Source organism: Oryctolagus cuniculus, chromosome 17 (assembly GCF_964237555.1).
Source record: "Oryctolagus cuniculus chromosome 17, mOryCun1.1, whole genome shotgun sequence".
In the NCBI taxonomy this organism is placed as follows: Eukaryota; Metazoa; Chordata; class Mammalia; order Lagomorpha; family Leporidae; genus Oryctolagus; species Oryctolagus cuniculus.
In genome coordinates this window covers 13,596,433-13,611,726 of record NC_091448.1, presented here as the reverse complement: position 1 = coordinate 13,611,726, position 15,294 = coordinate 13,596,433, and the positions used below count along the sequence as shown (strand labels likewise).

The window sequence follows — 15,294 nt, the reverse complement described above, 5'->3', positions numbered from 1 at the left end:
CCACCAGCCCAGAACTCTCTGATGCTGAGAGAAACTTCTGGAATCCCCCTAAGTTTTAGATGACTGGCCCTGAAAAATCCAAGGTCCCGGGACAGACTTCCAGAGCTGGCCGGGTTGTGTCCTACAGCTTCCTTTGGAAATTCACAGTGTGTGTCAGAGTAGTACTGGCTCTGATTAGTCCTGCATGAGGCAGGCTTCTAACTCTGTATATCCCCTAACTGGTAATTGTAAATGGTGAGAGACTTTCCAGCTAAATTCTCTGTAACTCTGAAGATTTTTTTTTTTAAATAAAGATTGATTTATTGCCGGCGCCGTGGCTCAATAGGCTAATCCTCCACCTTGCGGCGTCGGCACACCGGGTTCTAGTCCTGGTCGGGGCGCCGGATTCTGTCCCGGTTGCCCCTCTTCCAGGCCAGCTCTCTGCTATGGCCAGGGAGTGCAGTGGAGGATGGCCCAGGTGCTTGGGCCCTGCACCCCATGGGAGACCAGGAAAAAGCACCTGGATCCTGGCTCCTGCCATCGGATCAGTGCGGTGCGCCGGCTGCAGCGGCGGCCATTGGAGGGTGAACCAACGGCAAAAGGAAGACCTTTCTCTCACTGTCCACTCTGCCTGTCAAAAAAAAAAAAAAAAAAAAGATTGATTTATTTATTTGAAAGACAGAGTTAGAGAGTGAGGAAGAGAAACAGAGACAGAGAGAAATCTTCCATACACTGATTCACTCCCCAGAAGGCTGCAACAGCCAGGGCTGGACTTAGGCCAGGCTGAAGCCAAGAGCTTCATCCGAGTCTCCCACGTGGGTTCAAGGGTGTAAGTACTTAGATCATCTTCCACTGCATTCCCAGGTGCAATAGCAGGGAGCTGGAATGGAAGTGGAGCAGCCAGGACTTGAACTGGCAGCCATATAGGATGCCAGTGTTGCAGGAGCCATGATGCTAGCTCCCTGAAGAGTTTTGAACTTGGCCGTCTCACTCTTGCTGACATCAGTCCCACGTCATGACCCATGCCTGCATCACCTCTTCGTGAGGGTGCTCTCCAAGCCTGTGCCTAGTTGCTGCCTTGCTCATCAGTGCCCTCAATGGGAAGACTGTTTGGCCTTGTCCCCAGTACGTCCCTGTGGGGAGCAACTGAGACTAGACTAAGTTACTGGAATTAAGACTTATTCTATGCATCTGCTCTCCCGCAATATGGTGCTGGGGAGGAGTAAACTTCTACGCAGCTGCCTCTCGCCAACTTGACTGATAAACTGCAGGAGCTGATCCTGCTCCTGATTGGAAGAGAGCAGCGTGCTCGGCGTGTGGGCAGCAGAGTTGGGATTGGTGGAAGAGGACTATAAAGGAGGAGAGAGACAACATGCACCAGGAACATCTAAGGGGAACACCTGAGGAACATCTGAGCAGCCCCTGAGAGAGCTGGCCGGTGGTGTGCTGCTCCTCCGCGGAAGTGGGGAAAGCGGCGGGGGGTGGAGGGGCTGGCAGCTAACCCAGGACGGCGTTGTTCCTCTGCGAGTGAGGGACTGGCAGCTAACCCGGGAAGAGCCGAGCAGAAAGAACAGCGCAGGGCCCAGTGTCGTTCCTCTGCGAATGGGGGAGCGACACGTCCCTGCTCACATGGCTCCCTGTAGAAAGATAGGATGCTTTGGGGCCGGCCTTGTGGCGTAGTGGGTTAATGCCCTGGCCTGCAGTGCCAGCATCTCATATGGGCGCCAGTTGGAGACCCGGCTGCTCCACTTCCAATTCAGCTCTCTGCTATGGCCTGGGAAAGCAGTAGAAGATGGCTCAAGCCCTTGGGCCCCTGCACCCACGTGGGTGACCTAGGGGAAGCTCCTGGCTCCTGGCTTCAGATCAGTGCAGTTCCAGGCACTGCGGCCAACTGGGGAGTGAACCATCGGATGGAAGACTCCCCCACCCCCTCTGCCTCTCCTCTCTCTGTGTAACTCTGACTTTCAAATAAAGTAATAAAGTAAATAACTCTTTTTTTTTAAAGAAATATAGAATGCTTCTCCTTGCCACTCAAAATTGTGTACTGTGGGGGCCAGCACTGTGGTGCAGCTGGTTAAAGCCCTGGCCTGCAGCGCCAGCATCCCATATAGACACCGGTTCAAGACCCACTGTTCCACTTCCAATCCAGCCCTCTGCTATGGCCTGGGAAAGCAGCAGAAAGATGGCTCAGGTCTTTGAGCCCCTGCACCCATGTGGGAGACCCAGAAGAAGCTCCTGGCTCCTGACTTCAGATCAGCTCAGCTATGGCCATTGTGGTCATTTGGGGAGTGAACCAGCGGATGGAAGACCTCTATTTTTTTTTTTTGACAGGCAGAGTGGACAGTGAGAAAGAGAGAGAGAGAGAGAGAGAGAGACAGAGAGAAAGGTCTTCCTTTACCGTTGGTTCACCCTCCAATGGCCGCTGCGGCCGGCGCACCGTGCTGATTTGAAGCCAGGAGCCAGGTGCTTCTCCTGGTCTCCCATGCGGGCGCAGGGTTCAACGTACTTGGCCATCCTCCACTGCACTCCCTGGCCACAGCAGAGAGCTGGCCTGGAAGAGGGGCAACCGGGACAGAATCCAGTGCCCCGACTGGGACTAGAACCCGGGGTGCCGGCACCGCAGGCGAAGGATTAGCCTAGTGAGCCGCAGCGCCGGCCAGAAGACCTCTTTCTCTGCCTCTACTCTCTCTGTAACTCTGTCTTTCAAATAAATAAAATAAGTCTTTAAAAAAATTTTTGTATACTGTGGCCAGGGTTGTATTAAGTCACCGTCTGCAGCGCTGGCATCCCATATGAGCGCTAGTTCAAGTCCTGGCTGCTCCATTTATGTTCCAGCTCCCTACTAATGCACCTGGGAAGGCAGCAGAAGATGGCCCAAGTCCGTGGGCCCCTGCACTCATGTGGGAGACCCTGACGAAGCTCCTGGCTCTGGCTTGGTCCAACCTCAGCCACTGTAGACATTTGGAGAGTGAACCAGTGGATGGAAGAGCTTTCTCTCTTATTCTCCCTCTCTTTCTCTGTAACTCTGCCTTTCAAATAAATAAATCTTTCTTTAAAAAAAAAATAGTGTACTACCTTGGTTCTTCGGGGTTAGTTGTGATGTGAAGGTAAAAGCTATTTCCTAACCAGCTGACCCCTGTCTCCATCATCCCAGATAAAGGATGCTTGGGGGCTTTGTTCCCTTAGCTTACGAAGCAGCTGCAATGGTTCTCTCATGGCCTTCCCAACGAGATCAGTCCTAGGGTTCTGACCCCAATCTCCTAAGTCTGCATCTTACTGCTTTCTCCTGCCCTTTGCCTGGGGCGCAGAATAAAGGGGGAGGGGGAACTTCAGAAAGAAAAGGAACAAAGATCTTCAGTCTAAACACACAGCACCTCTCAGCTCGCTGGGTCACTGCGGAAGCTGTCAAGGCCTACAGAGCGAGCAAAATTCCAATCCAAGGCATCAGGAAAAAGCCTCGGTCTCCCTTGTGGCATTCCTGGGAAGATCAGCCAAATTCACCTTGGGTGGCTCCCAACAGAGCCCCTCCTCCCAGGCTCGTCTAAACCAATCTGAGCAATCCCACCTGTGCTGCTGGCTTCTCACCAGAGGTCACCTCACTCCTCCTGGTTGCTCAGTTTCCTCTCTCTGCCTCTCTCATCTAGATGATTAAATGGTTGGGTAGCAAGGCCCTTCTCTCTGCAGGCTGGCACCCATTCTAACCAGCAGAAAGGCACACCCCCACTGCCACTGGGCACACCTCCACTGCCATTGCTTCTTTTATCGAGGGCAGGTGCTCAAAACATGGAACAGTGGGTTAAGCAGCTGGTTCAAGTCCTGGCTGCCCTGTACTTCCTGGCAGGCAGCAAAACGATGGCCCAAGAACCTGGGTCCCTGCCCACCCACGTGGGAGACCCCGATGGAGTTCCTGGCTCCTGACTTCAGTCTGGCCCAGCCCCAGCCATTATGGCCATCTGGTGAGTGACACAGCAGATGGAAGATCTCTCTCTCCCCTTCTCTCTCTGTCACTCTGTCAAATAGATCAATAGATATTTAAAAAAAAAGATGGTCCAGCTCCCTGCTAATGTGCCTGGGAAAGTAGCAAAATATTCCTAAAGTGCTTGGGCCTCTGCATCCACATGGGAGACCCGGATGAAGCTCTTAGCTTTTGGTTTCAGCCTGGCCCAGCCCCAGTCATTGTGCCATTTGGTTAGCGAACCAGCAGATGGAAGATCTCTCTCCCTCTCTCTCTGTAACTCTGCCTTTCAAATACATACAAGTAAGAAAAAAGAAAGACGTGATGAAGAGGCAGGGCCATGGCAACAAAATACATACTCGAGTCACGCACTCCACGGCACTCGTCAGCGCACCGTAGCTCATGGTTTCAAATCCTACAAATGAGGAGAAAATCCTTTCTCCTGCATTACTGCCGAGGCTGCATTGCTTCTGCTCGGTGATGTTCGTCTCCAAGTGCAGGCTTTTTTAGCTCTAGAAAAACAAAATCAACTACTTTGGAAGGCAGCCAGTTTCCCCCAGGCACCGTCCTTTGTGACTTGACAGACTTGAGAAGAACCTGCCGGTCCGAAGGCCTGGCTCATCGGCCTGTCCTCTGGAAAACCGTCCTCGTGCTATTCTTTGCAGACTGTATAATTAAGATTGTTTTCCCATAACCGAGCTAACGATATTTTTCCACTTCCTGGGCAAATGGTCTTTCCACAGAATTCCAGATACACACAGATGCTCACAGTGACGACACAACTCTTCTGTGTTGCATTAACTGTGGTACTGTCACAGCCCTAGATGACCTGAAACACAAAGTTGTCTAACGTGGGTGTCGTCACCGGTGAGGGCAGAGCGGGGTCTCAGGAACGGGGTGGTCGGGCATAAGACCCAGGGGGTCACAGCGTGGGGGTGCTGCTGCTCTGGGCGAAGCCCTCTGCGGGAGACACGGCTGTGGAACGTGCAGGCAGGGTGTGGGGATCCTAGCTGGCTAGCTGTTGGGGAAGTTTTGCTTTTGGAAAGCAGGAAACGTGGAGCTCGGGGTGAAAGGAAGCAGGGATGCAGAGCTCCCTGCAAAGCCCTAGAAGCAGGAAACAAGGTAAAGGCAATGGGAAGTTGCTCCGCTAGTCCCTGGGGCGGGCCCGCGGTCAGGGTCAGGCTGCTGGGGCAGGGAGTGTAAGAACACGGCTGAGGCCACACAAGGGGGCAGCTTCAGAAAGCACACTGCGCGCCGGAGGATGCAGCTGGAGCCAGATGGACACACAGAGAAATCCAGACCCCTGACACCAGGGAGAGCAAAGGAAAAGCTGTCCTATACCTGGGATGGGACACACAACCGAAGCAGTCAGGTGGATTGTGGCTTCCCTACAGAGACTTAAAGCCAGAACTGGAGCTGCTACTCAGAGCACAAGAGGCCCCCCGTGTCTAGGTGGCCAGGACCCAGCCACAGCACTTGCTTACTGGGCCTGCAATGAGCACGCTATGAACTGTGGCCCCCAAAATTCATACTGGGGGGATCTGTAGGCAGCCCGAAGCCCCAAGGCAATGGTATTTGGAGGTATGGTCTTTGGGAGGGGATCAGGGTTAGTTGAGGCCATGAGGGTATGGTCCTCCAGACAAGACCAGTGCCCTCGGCTTCTGCCACATTGTCACCTTCCCCCTGGATGGCTGCCAGCTCAAACACGAGACAACCGCCTCTTGGCCTAACCATGTTCCACGTGCAATATGTAGGACAACTGACACAGAAGCTTCTCAACTCACGATGGAGCTACACCCCAAACCCAACCGAAGCTGAAAATATCATAAATCAAAAATGCGTCCCAGACGCCCAGCGTATTGACCATCACAGCCCTGCGGAACCCCTGTTCTTTTGCCTTGTGTCTGGGAGGCTGGCAGGGAGCTGCCCAGCACCGTGAGAGACTATTGTGTCACAACTCAAGAGCCTAAGCAAGGTTTCCATTGACTGTAATCAGGGATCATCCTAACTGTCCCCCAGCACCATGGGACTGAACCTACCTGAGACTCCTGTGTCCTGCTCCTGGGGACGGTAGCCATGTCCCTGACACTCAAGGTTCCAGTCCAGACACCAGAGCCGCTCCTGTCCTACTGCGATTGCTCATCTGTCTGGAGTCCCAAGAGCCATGCATTCTGCCCTCTGCTGTGACCCTCTGCCGCCAGCCCAGCAGACAGGTCTGGTGCCAGCCTGTCCCCTGGGGGGAGTCCACCCCGCTGTCCCCGCCTGCCTCCAGAAAACCCCAGACCTGCTGAGGACTCCGGGGCTCTGTGTGTCCTGCTATTTCCCACTAGACTGTGACCCCAAAGGGCAGCGGTAATTGCTCAGTGATGCCATCTAGCGTGACGCTTCAGACCTCACAGGCGCTTAATAAACGACTGTTGACCTCGGAGTGAAAGACAGTAACTCAAAGGCCTGCACTGCGGGACGATCTGCAGACAAGAGAATAAAAGCTATGGGGGCCAAGCAATACCCCGAGTCAGACGGAAGAGGGCGGACGGGAGACCTTGCAGCTGTAACGACCTCCTCTCGGTGTATTTTGTCCCTAGATTTTCTCAAATAGAAGTCAGATCACCCGTGTCCCTGTAATGGCGCTGATTTGAACTGTGGGGGCAGAGACTCGGCAGAAGTCAAGTCCCTCGGAAATCCTCTGTGCCCCACACTGAGGCTGGCACAGGAGCCTGGGGTGCCCGGTGATGGAGCTGGCTTGGAAGGCGTCCACTGGAGGACCATGTAGGCACGATGAGGTCCCATGGGGGCAACTTTGTCAGGAACCATGCTTTTCATTCTGCTTTCAGAATCTCGGCACTTTAGGACATACTCTTTCTTTTTGTTAACATTTATTTACTTATGTGAAAGAGTGACAGAGAGAGGGGGAAGGAAAGGAGGGAGGGAGAGAGAGAGAGAGAGCTTCCATCCACTGATTCATTCCCCAAATGCTCACAAGGGCTGGGCTGGGGCAAAAGTAGGAGCCAGGAACTCCATCCAGGTCTTCCGCACGGGTGGTAGGAAACCAAGTCCTTGAGCCATCGCCTGCTGCCTCCCTGGCGCATTAGCAGGAAGCTGGATTAGAAGCAGAGGGAGGTCTCGATTCCAAGTATCCCAATCTGAGATGCAGGCGTTCCGGGTGGAGGCTTAACCTGATGTGCCACCGTACCTACCTCTCTGTGTTCTTTAGAGATGAACACAATATCATTAAACAGGGTCAGGCATGTAGACTGGCGGTTAAGATGTCAGTTCGCACGCCTGCATCCCACATTGTAGTGCCTGGGTTCAAAGCTCCACTCCAGATCCTGACTCTAGCTTCCTGCTGGCACAGATCCTGGGAGGCAATGTGATGGCTCACATAATCAATCAATCAATCTGTCTATCACCTATCATGGATGCATTCCTTCTGTCACTGAATAACTCCAAGCACCCTGTACCTGCTGGGCACCATGCTCACGCCAAGGACACAATGAGTCATTTTCCTCCACCATATCTTCTTCCCTTTGGCTGTTTGGATTACAACCAAAACCTCAACACTTATCACCAGTTCCACCAAGCATTTTCTTGTTATAACAGCTTGGCCTGTGGACCACCGGGGAAAAGGACCCAAATCAAAATACCCCAACATGATGTGACTGCAGGTACTCACTCCCCTCTGATGTGGAGCGATGAGTTTAGGAATTCTAAGAACAGGAAGAGGTGAAATGATTTTATTAAGCCACAGAGGCTGCCCACTGCAGAGCTCTGAGTGAAACAGTTTACAATCTTTTTAAGGTTCTCTAATAAAGGAGCAGGACACAGCCTGTGGGGATAGGCCCCCCGCCCCCCCTCAGTGACTGCGGTCATCTCTTTAATATGTCGTTGCTAGAAACCGTTCTTCTATTCTAGCGAACTATCACCAATAAGGCAGTGCAGCTATTTTAAAAATTACAAGTGAAAGTTAATTATGTAAAGTGACTATCAAGGCACTCTAAATTAACATTCATATTCTTGAACAAATGAGAACATTCAAATTATTGCATTATATATAACTATGTAATGGCCTGCATTTAAATATTTCTGATTCTGAATTATTCCCCTTTACAAAATTATTACTTTGATAAGATGAATACAAGGGATGTCCCAATTACTCCAGGGATCGCAGACAGAATATTTAAAAATTTAATTAAATGAAACTTACTGTGTACTCTGTTTCCAGGTGTTCATTTGGACAAGAGGAGGGGAAAGGAAAAAAAAAAAGAGAGAGAGAAAATGATGATTTAGACTATGCTTACACACAACACAAAACCACAGTCCTACCAAATACTGGCGAATTAGAATTACTACAAATGTGGCAAATAAGCTTCCCAGAAATTAAACTTTCATCTACACTGAATGTCTCTCCACTGTTCTGGTGCTCTTCAGGGCGAGACTTCTGCGGTTGCACGATGAGGCGGGAAGGCGAGATTCAATTAGCCTATAGGTTTGCGGCTAATTAAAATCCAAGGAGTTGGCATTATAAAAGCAGAATTAAAGACTCATAATTCCAGTCAAGCATGTCATTAACCACAAAGGCAATCTTTTAAGTGGAAAAGCAGATTTCATAGCCAATAAAAAGGGCCTCTTTTGATGTTGCTGGAGTGGGATCTCAACTTTTTATGTGTTCAGGAAAGGAACCAAACCGTTCTACATTTTTTGGGGGTGGGGGGTGCTGTTCCTAGTGCAGAGTTTGGTGTAGAGCATTTATTATCTTTGCCTTAAAGATCTCCTTATCATCTCTGATTAGGGCAGAGAAAGCCAACAGTCTTTTAAACAAATTAGAATTAAAATTAAAAAACAATGGGGGTGGGGCTGTGAAGCAAAGTAGTCAAATTAAACAAGTTGTTTACAGACAAATCACACCCCCAAATTTCTTGGGAGGTACTGGGGCATCAGGGGAGAATAAAGATAACAGGCTCTCTAGAAACGTCACTAACAGATCTTCCCTTGCTTCTCTACTACTTCTAGAAAAAGTACGGTGCACTGGCTGCCCCAGCTTAACCCAACCCCCACTTCCTCTGTGCCTCCCAAGCCTCAGTGTGGGGGCTGAGTACCCAGGACGTGGAACTATGAAAGCAAAAGGTAGGGGAGCTATGACAGGGCTCCCACAAGGCCTTGCCTGGATGCTCAGCCCAAGTCTGGGACGTGCCACTACTGCTATGTCCAGGCGTGCTGGCCGGACCAAAAACTCACCTGTGATGGTATAGGGATAATAGTTCCAAGCCTTCTCTGTGACATAAAATATCTTGGGGACAACAGCTCTGGCCCAACTAGGAAGTTTGCTAGGAAGAAAAAAAAAGAAAGAAAGAAAAAGAAAATTAAAGTCCATTCAGAGTTTCACCCTGTTACTACATGTTTCTGGATTGCTATGGAGAGTAGAGGAATTCTCAGCATCTCTTCCTCTTCTCTCCAGTGTTTACCCGGGTTAACCATTTCCTGTGCACATTCCCCTGCTTGCAAAATGTGTCAAGGCAGAAGGTGCAAAGGTGTGAAGGTGGGGGCCTCCCTGGGACCAGACACCAGTTCTCCTTGGTTGGGTTTGCAAGGACAAGAGAATTCAGCACCTGAGAGGTGCCATATTAGGATGGTTTGGCCAGCTTGGCCTCTGCCTCCCCAGAGTGGCAACAGTAGAATAAAGGGATATTTATGGGGGGGAGGGGACAAAAACTAATATTACAGACAGGCTTCAGCCTAGCAACTCAGACATTTAAAAATGTTTATTTATTCAAAAGGCAAAGAGAGCAATATCCAGCATCCTCTGGGCCACTCCCACAGACGCCTGCAGCAGCCAAGCTAGTCCAGGCTGAAGCCAGGAGTCAGGAACTCCACGTGGGTCATGCATGTGGGTGGAAGGAACTCAAGGCCTTGCAAGGTCATCATCTGCTGCCTCCCAGGGTGTGCATTAGCAGGAAGCTGGATCAGAACTGGAGGCAGAGCCTGAGCCCAGAAACTCTCTGATATGGGATGTGGACTTCCCAGGCAAGCCACTACCACAATGCCTGCCCCACGAGTGGCAATTTGAAAATGGACAAGAGCAATAAGGATTAGGAACTTAGATATAGGAAGAGGAATCGAATATAGCTCCTTGACCACTGTAGTGGGTTGAACTGTGTCCCCTCAAAAAGCTAAGTCCGTATCTTTACCTTATTTGAAAATAAAGTGCTGGCAGATGTAATTAAGTTCAGGATTTTAAGATGAAATCATCCTGGATTTAGGGTTTGCAGAGGAAGGGATGGGTGGGGCCCAGAGACACACTCAGGGGAAGATGCAAGCAGAAATGCAGCAAAGCCGCTTCAAGGTCAGGAGCACTCAGGGTTGCTACAGGTGCCGTAGCCAGCGCTTCCAACACCTTGGTGGCCGACTTGTGGGCTCCAGACCACGACAGGATACAGTGGGGTTCAGTAAGGTGCCTGGTGTGTGGCGATTTGTTTTGGCAGTCCTAGGATGCTGGCACAGCCACAGGGCCATCCCTCAGGGACAAAGGCCTGCCAGGCCATCTGCAGAAAACCAATTCCCCAAAGGCACAGGTCCAAGGTCTTCTGTAAAGCCAATGCTAATGGAGTTTTGCTTTGCCTTCTCTCAGAGACAACCCTGTTGTGCGGCATGGGCCCAGAGAATTTCGTACATATTGTGCTTCCATATGAAACACTACCCATCCCTTACAGCTGTCTGCAAGGTTTCCTCTAGCACGGGGGTTCTGTCTCTCCAGAAGCTGCCATCTGGCTTCTTTCCAACTCTGGTGCCTACAGGAGTTGTCTAGGAGGCGCATGTAGCTCAGACCCAGGGGACCACACGGACTGAGCCCTCTAGGGCTGCAGGGTGGCGATGAAGGGCATCAAGAAGCAGCTGGACTTTGGTGCAGTAAAGACACCACCAACGACGTCACATCCCATAGCAGAGTGTCTGGGTTTCAGTCCAGGCTCCACTTCAGATTCCAGCTCCCGGGGCCGGCTCTGTGGCACAGTAGGTTAATCCTCTGTCTGCGGCGCCGGCATCCCATATGGGCGCCAGTTCTAGTCCCAGCTTCTCCTCTTCCAATCCAGCTCTCTGCTGTGGCCTGGGGAAAGCAGTAGAGGATGGTCCAAGTCCTTGGGCCCCTGCACCCGCATGGGAGACCTGGAAGAAGCTCCTGGCTTCAGACTGGTGCAGCTCCGTCCTTTGTCTCCATTTGGGGAGTGAACCAATGGACAGGTGACCTTTCTCTCTGTCTCTCCCTCTTACTGTCTGTAACTTCTCCCTCTCAAGTAAATAAATAAATAAATAAAATCTTTTAAAAAAAAAGAATTCCAGCTCTCAGCTAATGCACCCTGGGAGGCAGCAGGTGATGGGTGAAGTGCTTGGGCCCCTGCCACCCACATGGGAAAGCTGGATGGAACTCCTGGCTCCTGGCTTCCGCCTGGCCCAGCCCTGGCTGTTGTGGGCATTTGGGGAGTGAACCAGTGGATGGAAGATCCCCATCTGAGACGCTGCCTTTCAAACAAAATGAACACAAATAAATAAAACAATCTTAAAAGCAGCAGCTCTGAATTCCAAGCGGATGTAAGTAGGAAAGAGGGGACGGCCAGTTACCAGAAGATCGGTTCCCCAACCCCTCCTGAAGGTGGAATTTACATGACACCCGGAGCCAGTGAAACACCACGTGCCTCCTCCTCTTCTCAAATTGTTTCTCTTGTTTCTGACAGTATCCAGGCCCAGCAGTGGAGAAGATAAACGGGTGCCTTCAATGGCTAGCTGGGCCGAATCCACAGCTCTGCTGGGGGAGGGAGGTACAGGGAACTCAGACGCCCTGAGCTGGAGGAGCAGCCCCGGGAGGGCGCTGCTGGCCGTGGGGAGCCGCGGCGGGGCCTAAGCACACCCAGCGCGCCTCATCCCTCTCGCGGCTCTGAGTCCCACAGAAGGGCCTGCACAGTAACCGCTCGTGGACGTCCACTCCACTCAGGTCGGGGCTACTCCCCGGCAGCGGCTCTCAGCGCGTCTGCCGGTGGTGGGTGATATCAGCCGCCAACGCTGCAGAGCGACTGCAGGCAACTGTGCTGGCTGGGCTCAGTGCGGTCCCCTCCACGCCAAGGCGAGGGCAGGAAGACGCGGGTTCTAGGCGCAGGCAAGTCGTGGTTTTATGCTTTTAATGGATTGCAGTAGGGATGGAGGCTCTCCCGGAGGTAACAAGGCACCGTCAGGCTTTGACAAAGTGCTCACCCCTCCGCCAGCCCCACGACCCATCTCCATGGCCTCCTGCGGGGAGACGTCCCATCCACACCCTACACAGCCTCCAGGCTCGCATTGCCTCCAGCTCTGGGGTGCAAGACCCTCTCTTCCTCCTATAACCCATTCATTCCCTGTCGCATGCGATAAAATCTCCCAGCCACAGCCACATCGCTAATCAACAGTTGTTTTCTCAATGGGGCTGTGTGGGAGGACTCAGGGAGAAGCTGGGACTTTGGGCAGTCACTGGGGGAGGCTCCACACAATCTGGGCTCCCTGGTTACCTGGCGAGGGACACTGCTGGAGAATCTGAGCTTATAGTGAGGACTGCACAGATCCTTTGTGTGGTCCTTGTGGTAGAGTGGACAAATACACCCACTGGGGCTGGCGCCCAGGCACTGGTCTCCTTTGAAGAGAGGATTTCAGCTGAGTCTAGCCAACAGACTAGAACAAACCTCCACTTTGATTAAAGAAGGAAGGAAGGAAGGAAGGAAGGAAGGAAGGAAGGAAGGAAGGAAGGAAGGAAGATTTACCACATCAAACCTGGGTGTGTCACCTCAGACACGCCCTTCACCCTGGAGCATTGAACAGAGCTCCCTGGCCACACCCACCACACACCCCTAGGTATTCACTCAGATATAGTCCAAAGATAAAAGCCACCACAGGAAAGAGAAAGAAAGAAGGAAGGAAGGAAGGAAGGAAGGAAGGAAACAAACAAACCAACTATCCCCACAAATGGCAAATAACAAAAGCACCAATCCAAGAAATAAGAACAAGGAAGACAACATGATGCCCCCAAATACACAACACTTTGATACTAGATTGTGAAGATGATGAGATTGAAGAAATGCCAGAAATGGAATTCAAAAAGTTCATCATAGGAAGCAAATGCAGGAGCTAATGAAATTCATACATGACATGAAAGAAAATTTCTCCCACAAAATTGAGAGCTTAAAGAGAAATAAATATAAAATCTTAGAAATGAAGAATTCAATAGAACAAATAAAAAATGCAGTGGAAGGCCTTAACAGAATCAGTGAAGCATAAGAAAGAGTATCTGACTTAGAAGACAAAGCACAGGAAATTATACAGTCAGACCAAACACAAGAAGAAGAAATTAGAAAACTAAAAAACACTGTTGGTAATCTACAAGATACTATCAAATGACCCAATATATGGGTTCTAAGAGTTCCTGAAGGCGTGGAAAGAGAGAAAGGATTAGAATGCCTTTTTAGTGAAATGATAACAGAAAATTTCTCTAATTTGGAGAAAGAAAGGGATATTCAAATACAGGAAGTAAACAGAATTCCTAATAGACACTAACAGAAAAAGATCTTCACCATAACACATTGTAATCAAACTCTCCATAGTAAAACATAAAGAAAAGATTCTAAAATGTGCATTAAAGAAATGCCAGACTGGTGCCGCAGCTCACTTGGCTAATCCTCCACCTGCAGCGCTGGCACCCAGGTTCTACTCCTATTTGGGGTGCCGGATTCTATCCCGGTTGATCTCTTCCAGTCCAGCTCTCTGCTGTGGCCCAGCAAGTCAGTGGAGGATGGCCCAAGTGCTTGGGCCCTACACCCGCATGGGAGATCAGGAGGAAGCACCTGGCTCTGGCTTTGGATCGGCACAGCACGCTGGCCGTGGCAGCCATTTGGGCAGTGAACAATGGAAGGAAGACCTTTCTCTCTGTCTCTCTCTCTCACTGTCTAACTCTGTCTGTCAAAAAAAAAAAAAAAAAAAAAAGCCAGATTATGTTCAGAGGATCTCCAAATAGACTCACAGCAGACTTCCCATCAGAAACCCTACAGGCTAGGAGAGAATGGCAAGATATATTTCAATTCTTAAGAGAAAAGAACTGTCAGCTCAGAATACTATACCCTGAAAAGCTCTCATTTATGAATGAAAGTGAAATAAAGACCTTCCATGACAAACAAAAATTGAGAGCATTTGTCACTACCTGTCCAGCCCTGCCGAAGATGCTTAATGATGTGCTGCACACAGAAACACAGAAACATGGTCATCATTACAAAAGAAGGTAAAGGAAAGAAATCTCCCAGTAAAAGTACAAAGGAAATCCAAAGTAAAAAATAGGAATATTTATGGAAAAATGGCAGGGCAAAGTTGTTACTTAGACTGGCTGAATGGATTAAAAAACAAAACCCAGCTATTTGCTGCCTACAAGAAACACATCTCACCAGCAAAGAGGCATGCAAACTGAAAGTGAAAGGATGGAAAAAGATATTCTTTTCTAACAGAAACCAAAAAAGACCTGGTTTAGCCATCCTAATATCAGACAAAATAGACAAAAAACTGTTAAGAGACAAAGAAGGGTACTACGTAATGATTAAGGATACAATTCAATAGGAAGATTTAACTTTTATAAACATATATGCACATAATTACAGGGCACCTGGCCATTTAAAAGAAATGTTAAGGGATTTAAAAGGAGACAATACAATAGTAATGGGGGATTTCAATACCCCCACTTTCAGTAATGGACAGATCAACCAGGAAGAAAATCAGTAAGGAAAAAGAAGAATTAATCAACACTATAGACCAAATGGATCTAACAGATATCTACAGAACTTTTCATCCTACAGTTGAAGAACATACATTCTTCTCACCAGTGCACAGAACATTTTCTAGGATTGACCACATGCTAGGCCATAAAGCAGGTCTCAGCAAATTCAAAAAAATTGAAAGCATATCATGCATCTTCTCAGACCACTATGTAATGAAGCTGGAAATCAGCAACTCAGGAATATCTAGAACATATGCAAATACATGGAGACTGAACAACATGCTCCTGAATGAACAGTGGGTCACAGAAGAAATCAAAACTGAAATAAAAAAAATTTCTGGAAACAAATGAAGATGACAATACAACATATCAAAACTTATGGGATATAGCAAAAGCAATGTTAAGAGGAAAGTTTATAGCAGTTGGTGCCTACATCAAGAAATTGGAAAGGTACCAAATGAATGAGCTATCAATGCATCTCAAGAATCTAAAAAAAAATAGCAAACCAAACCCAAAACTAGGAGGAGAAAAGAAATAATTAAAATTAGAGAAGAAATCAACAAAATTGAAACTAAAAAAATACAAAAGA

At 49.5% G+C, this 15,294-nt stretch overlaps 1 protein-coding gene across 2 annotated transcripts in view; it reads right to left on the bottom strand.

Moving 5' to 3' along the window:
* PITPNC1 (phosphatidylinositol transfer protein cytoplasmic 1) overlaps window positions 1-15,294 on the bottom strand; it is a 277,922-nt gene that overhangs the window by 117,284 nt on the left and 145,344 nt on the right. Inside the window, exons 3-4 of one of the 2 annotated variants that reach the window (XM_070060432.1) lie at window positions 9,170-9,258; window positions 8,139-8,146 (exon numbers count right to left, since the gene is read on the bottom strand). In XM_070060432.1, the coding sequence (XP_069916533.1) occupies window positions 8,139-8,146; window positions 9,170-9,258 (97 nt within the window). Of the gene's footprint in view, window positions 1-4,293; window positions 4,442-8,138; window positions 8,147-9,169; window positions 9,259-15,294 lie in introns of those variants that run through there. The other variant, XM_070060433.1, reaches the window with a different exon arrangement.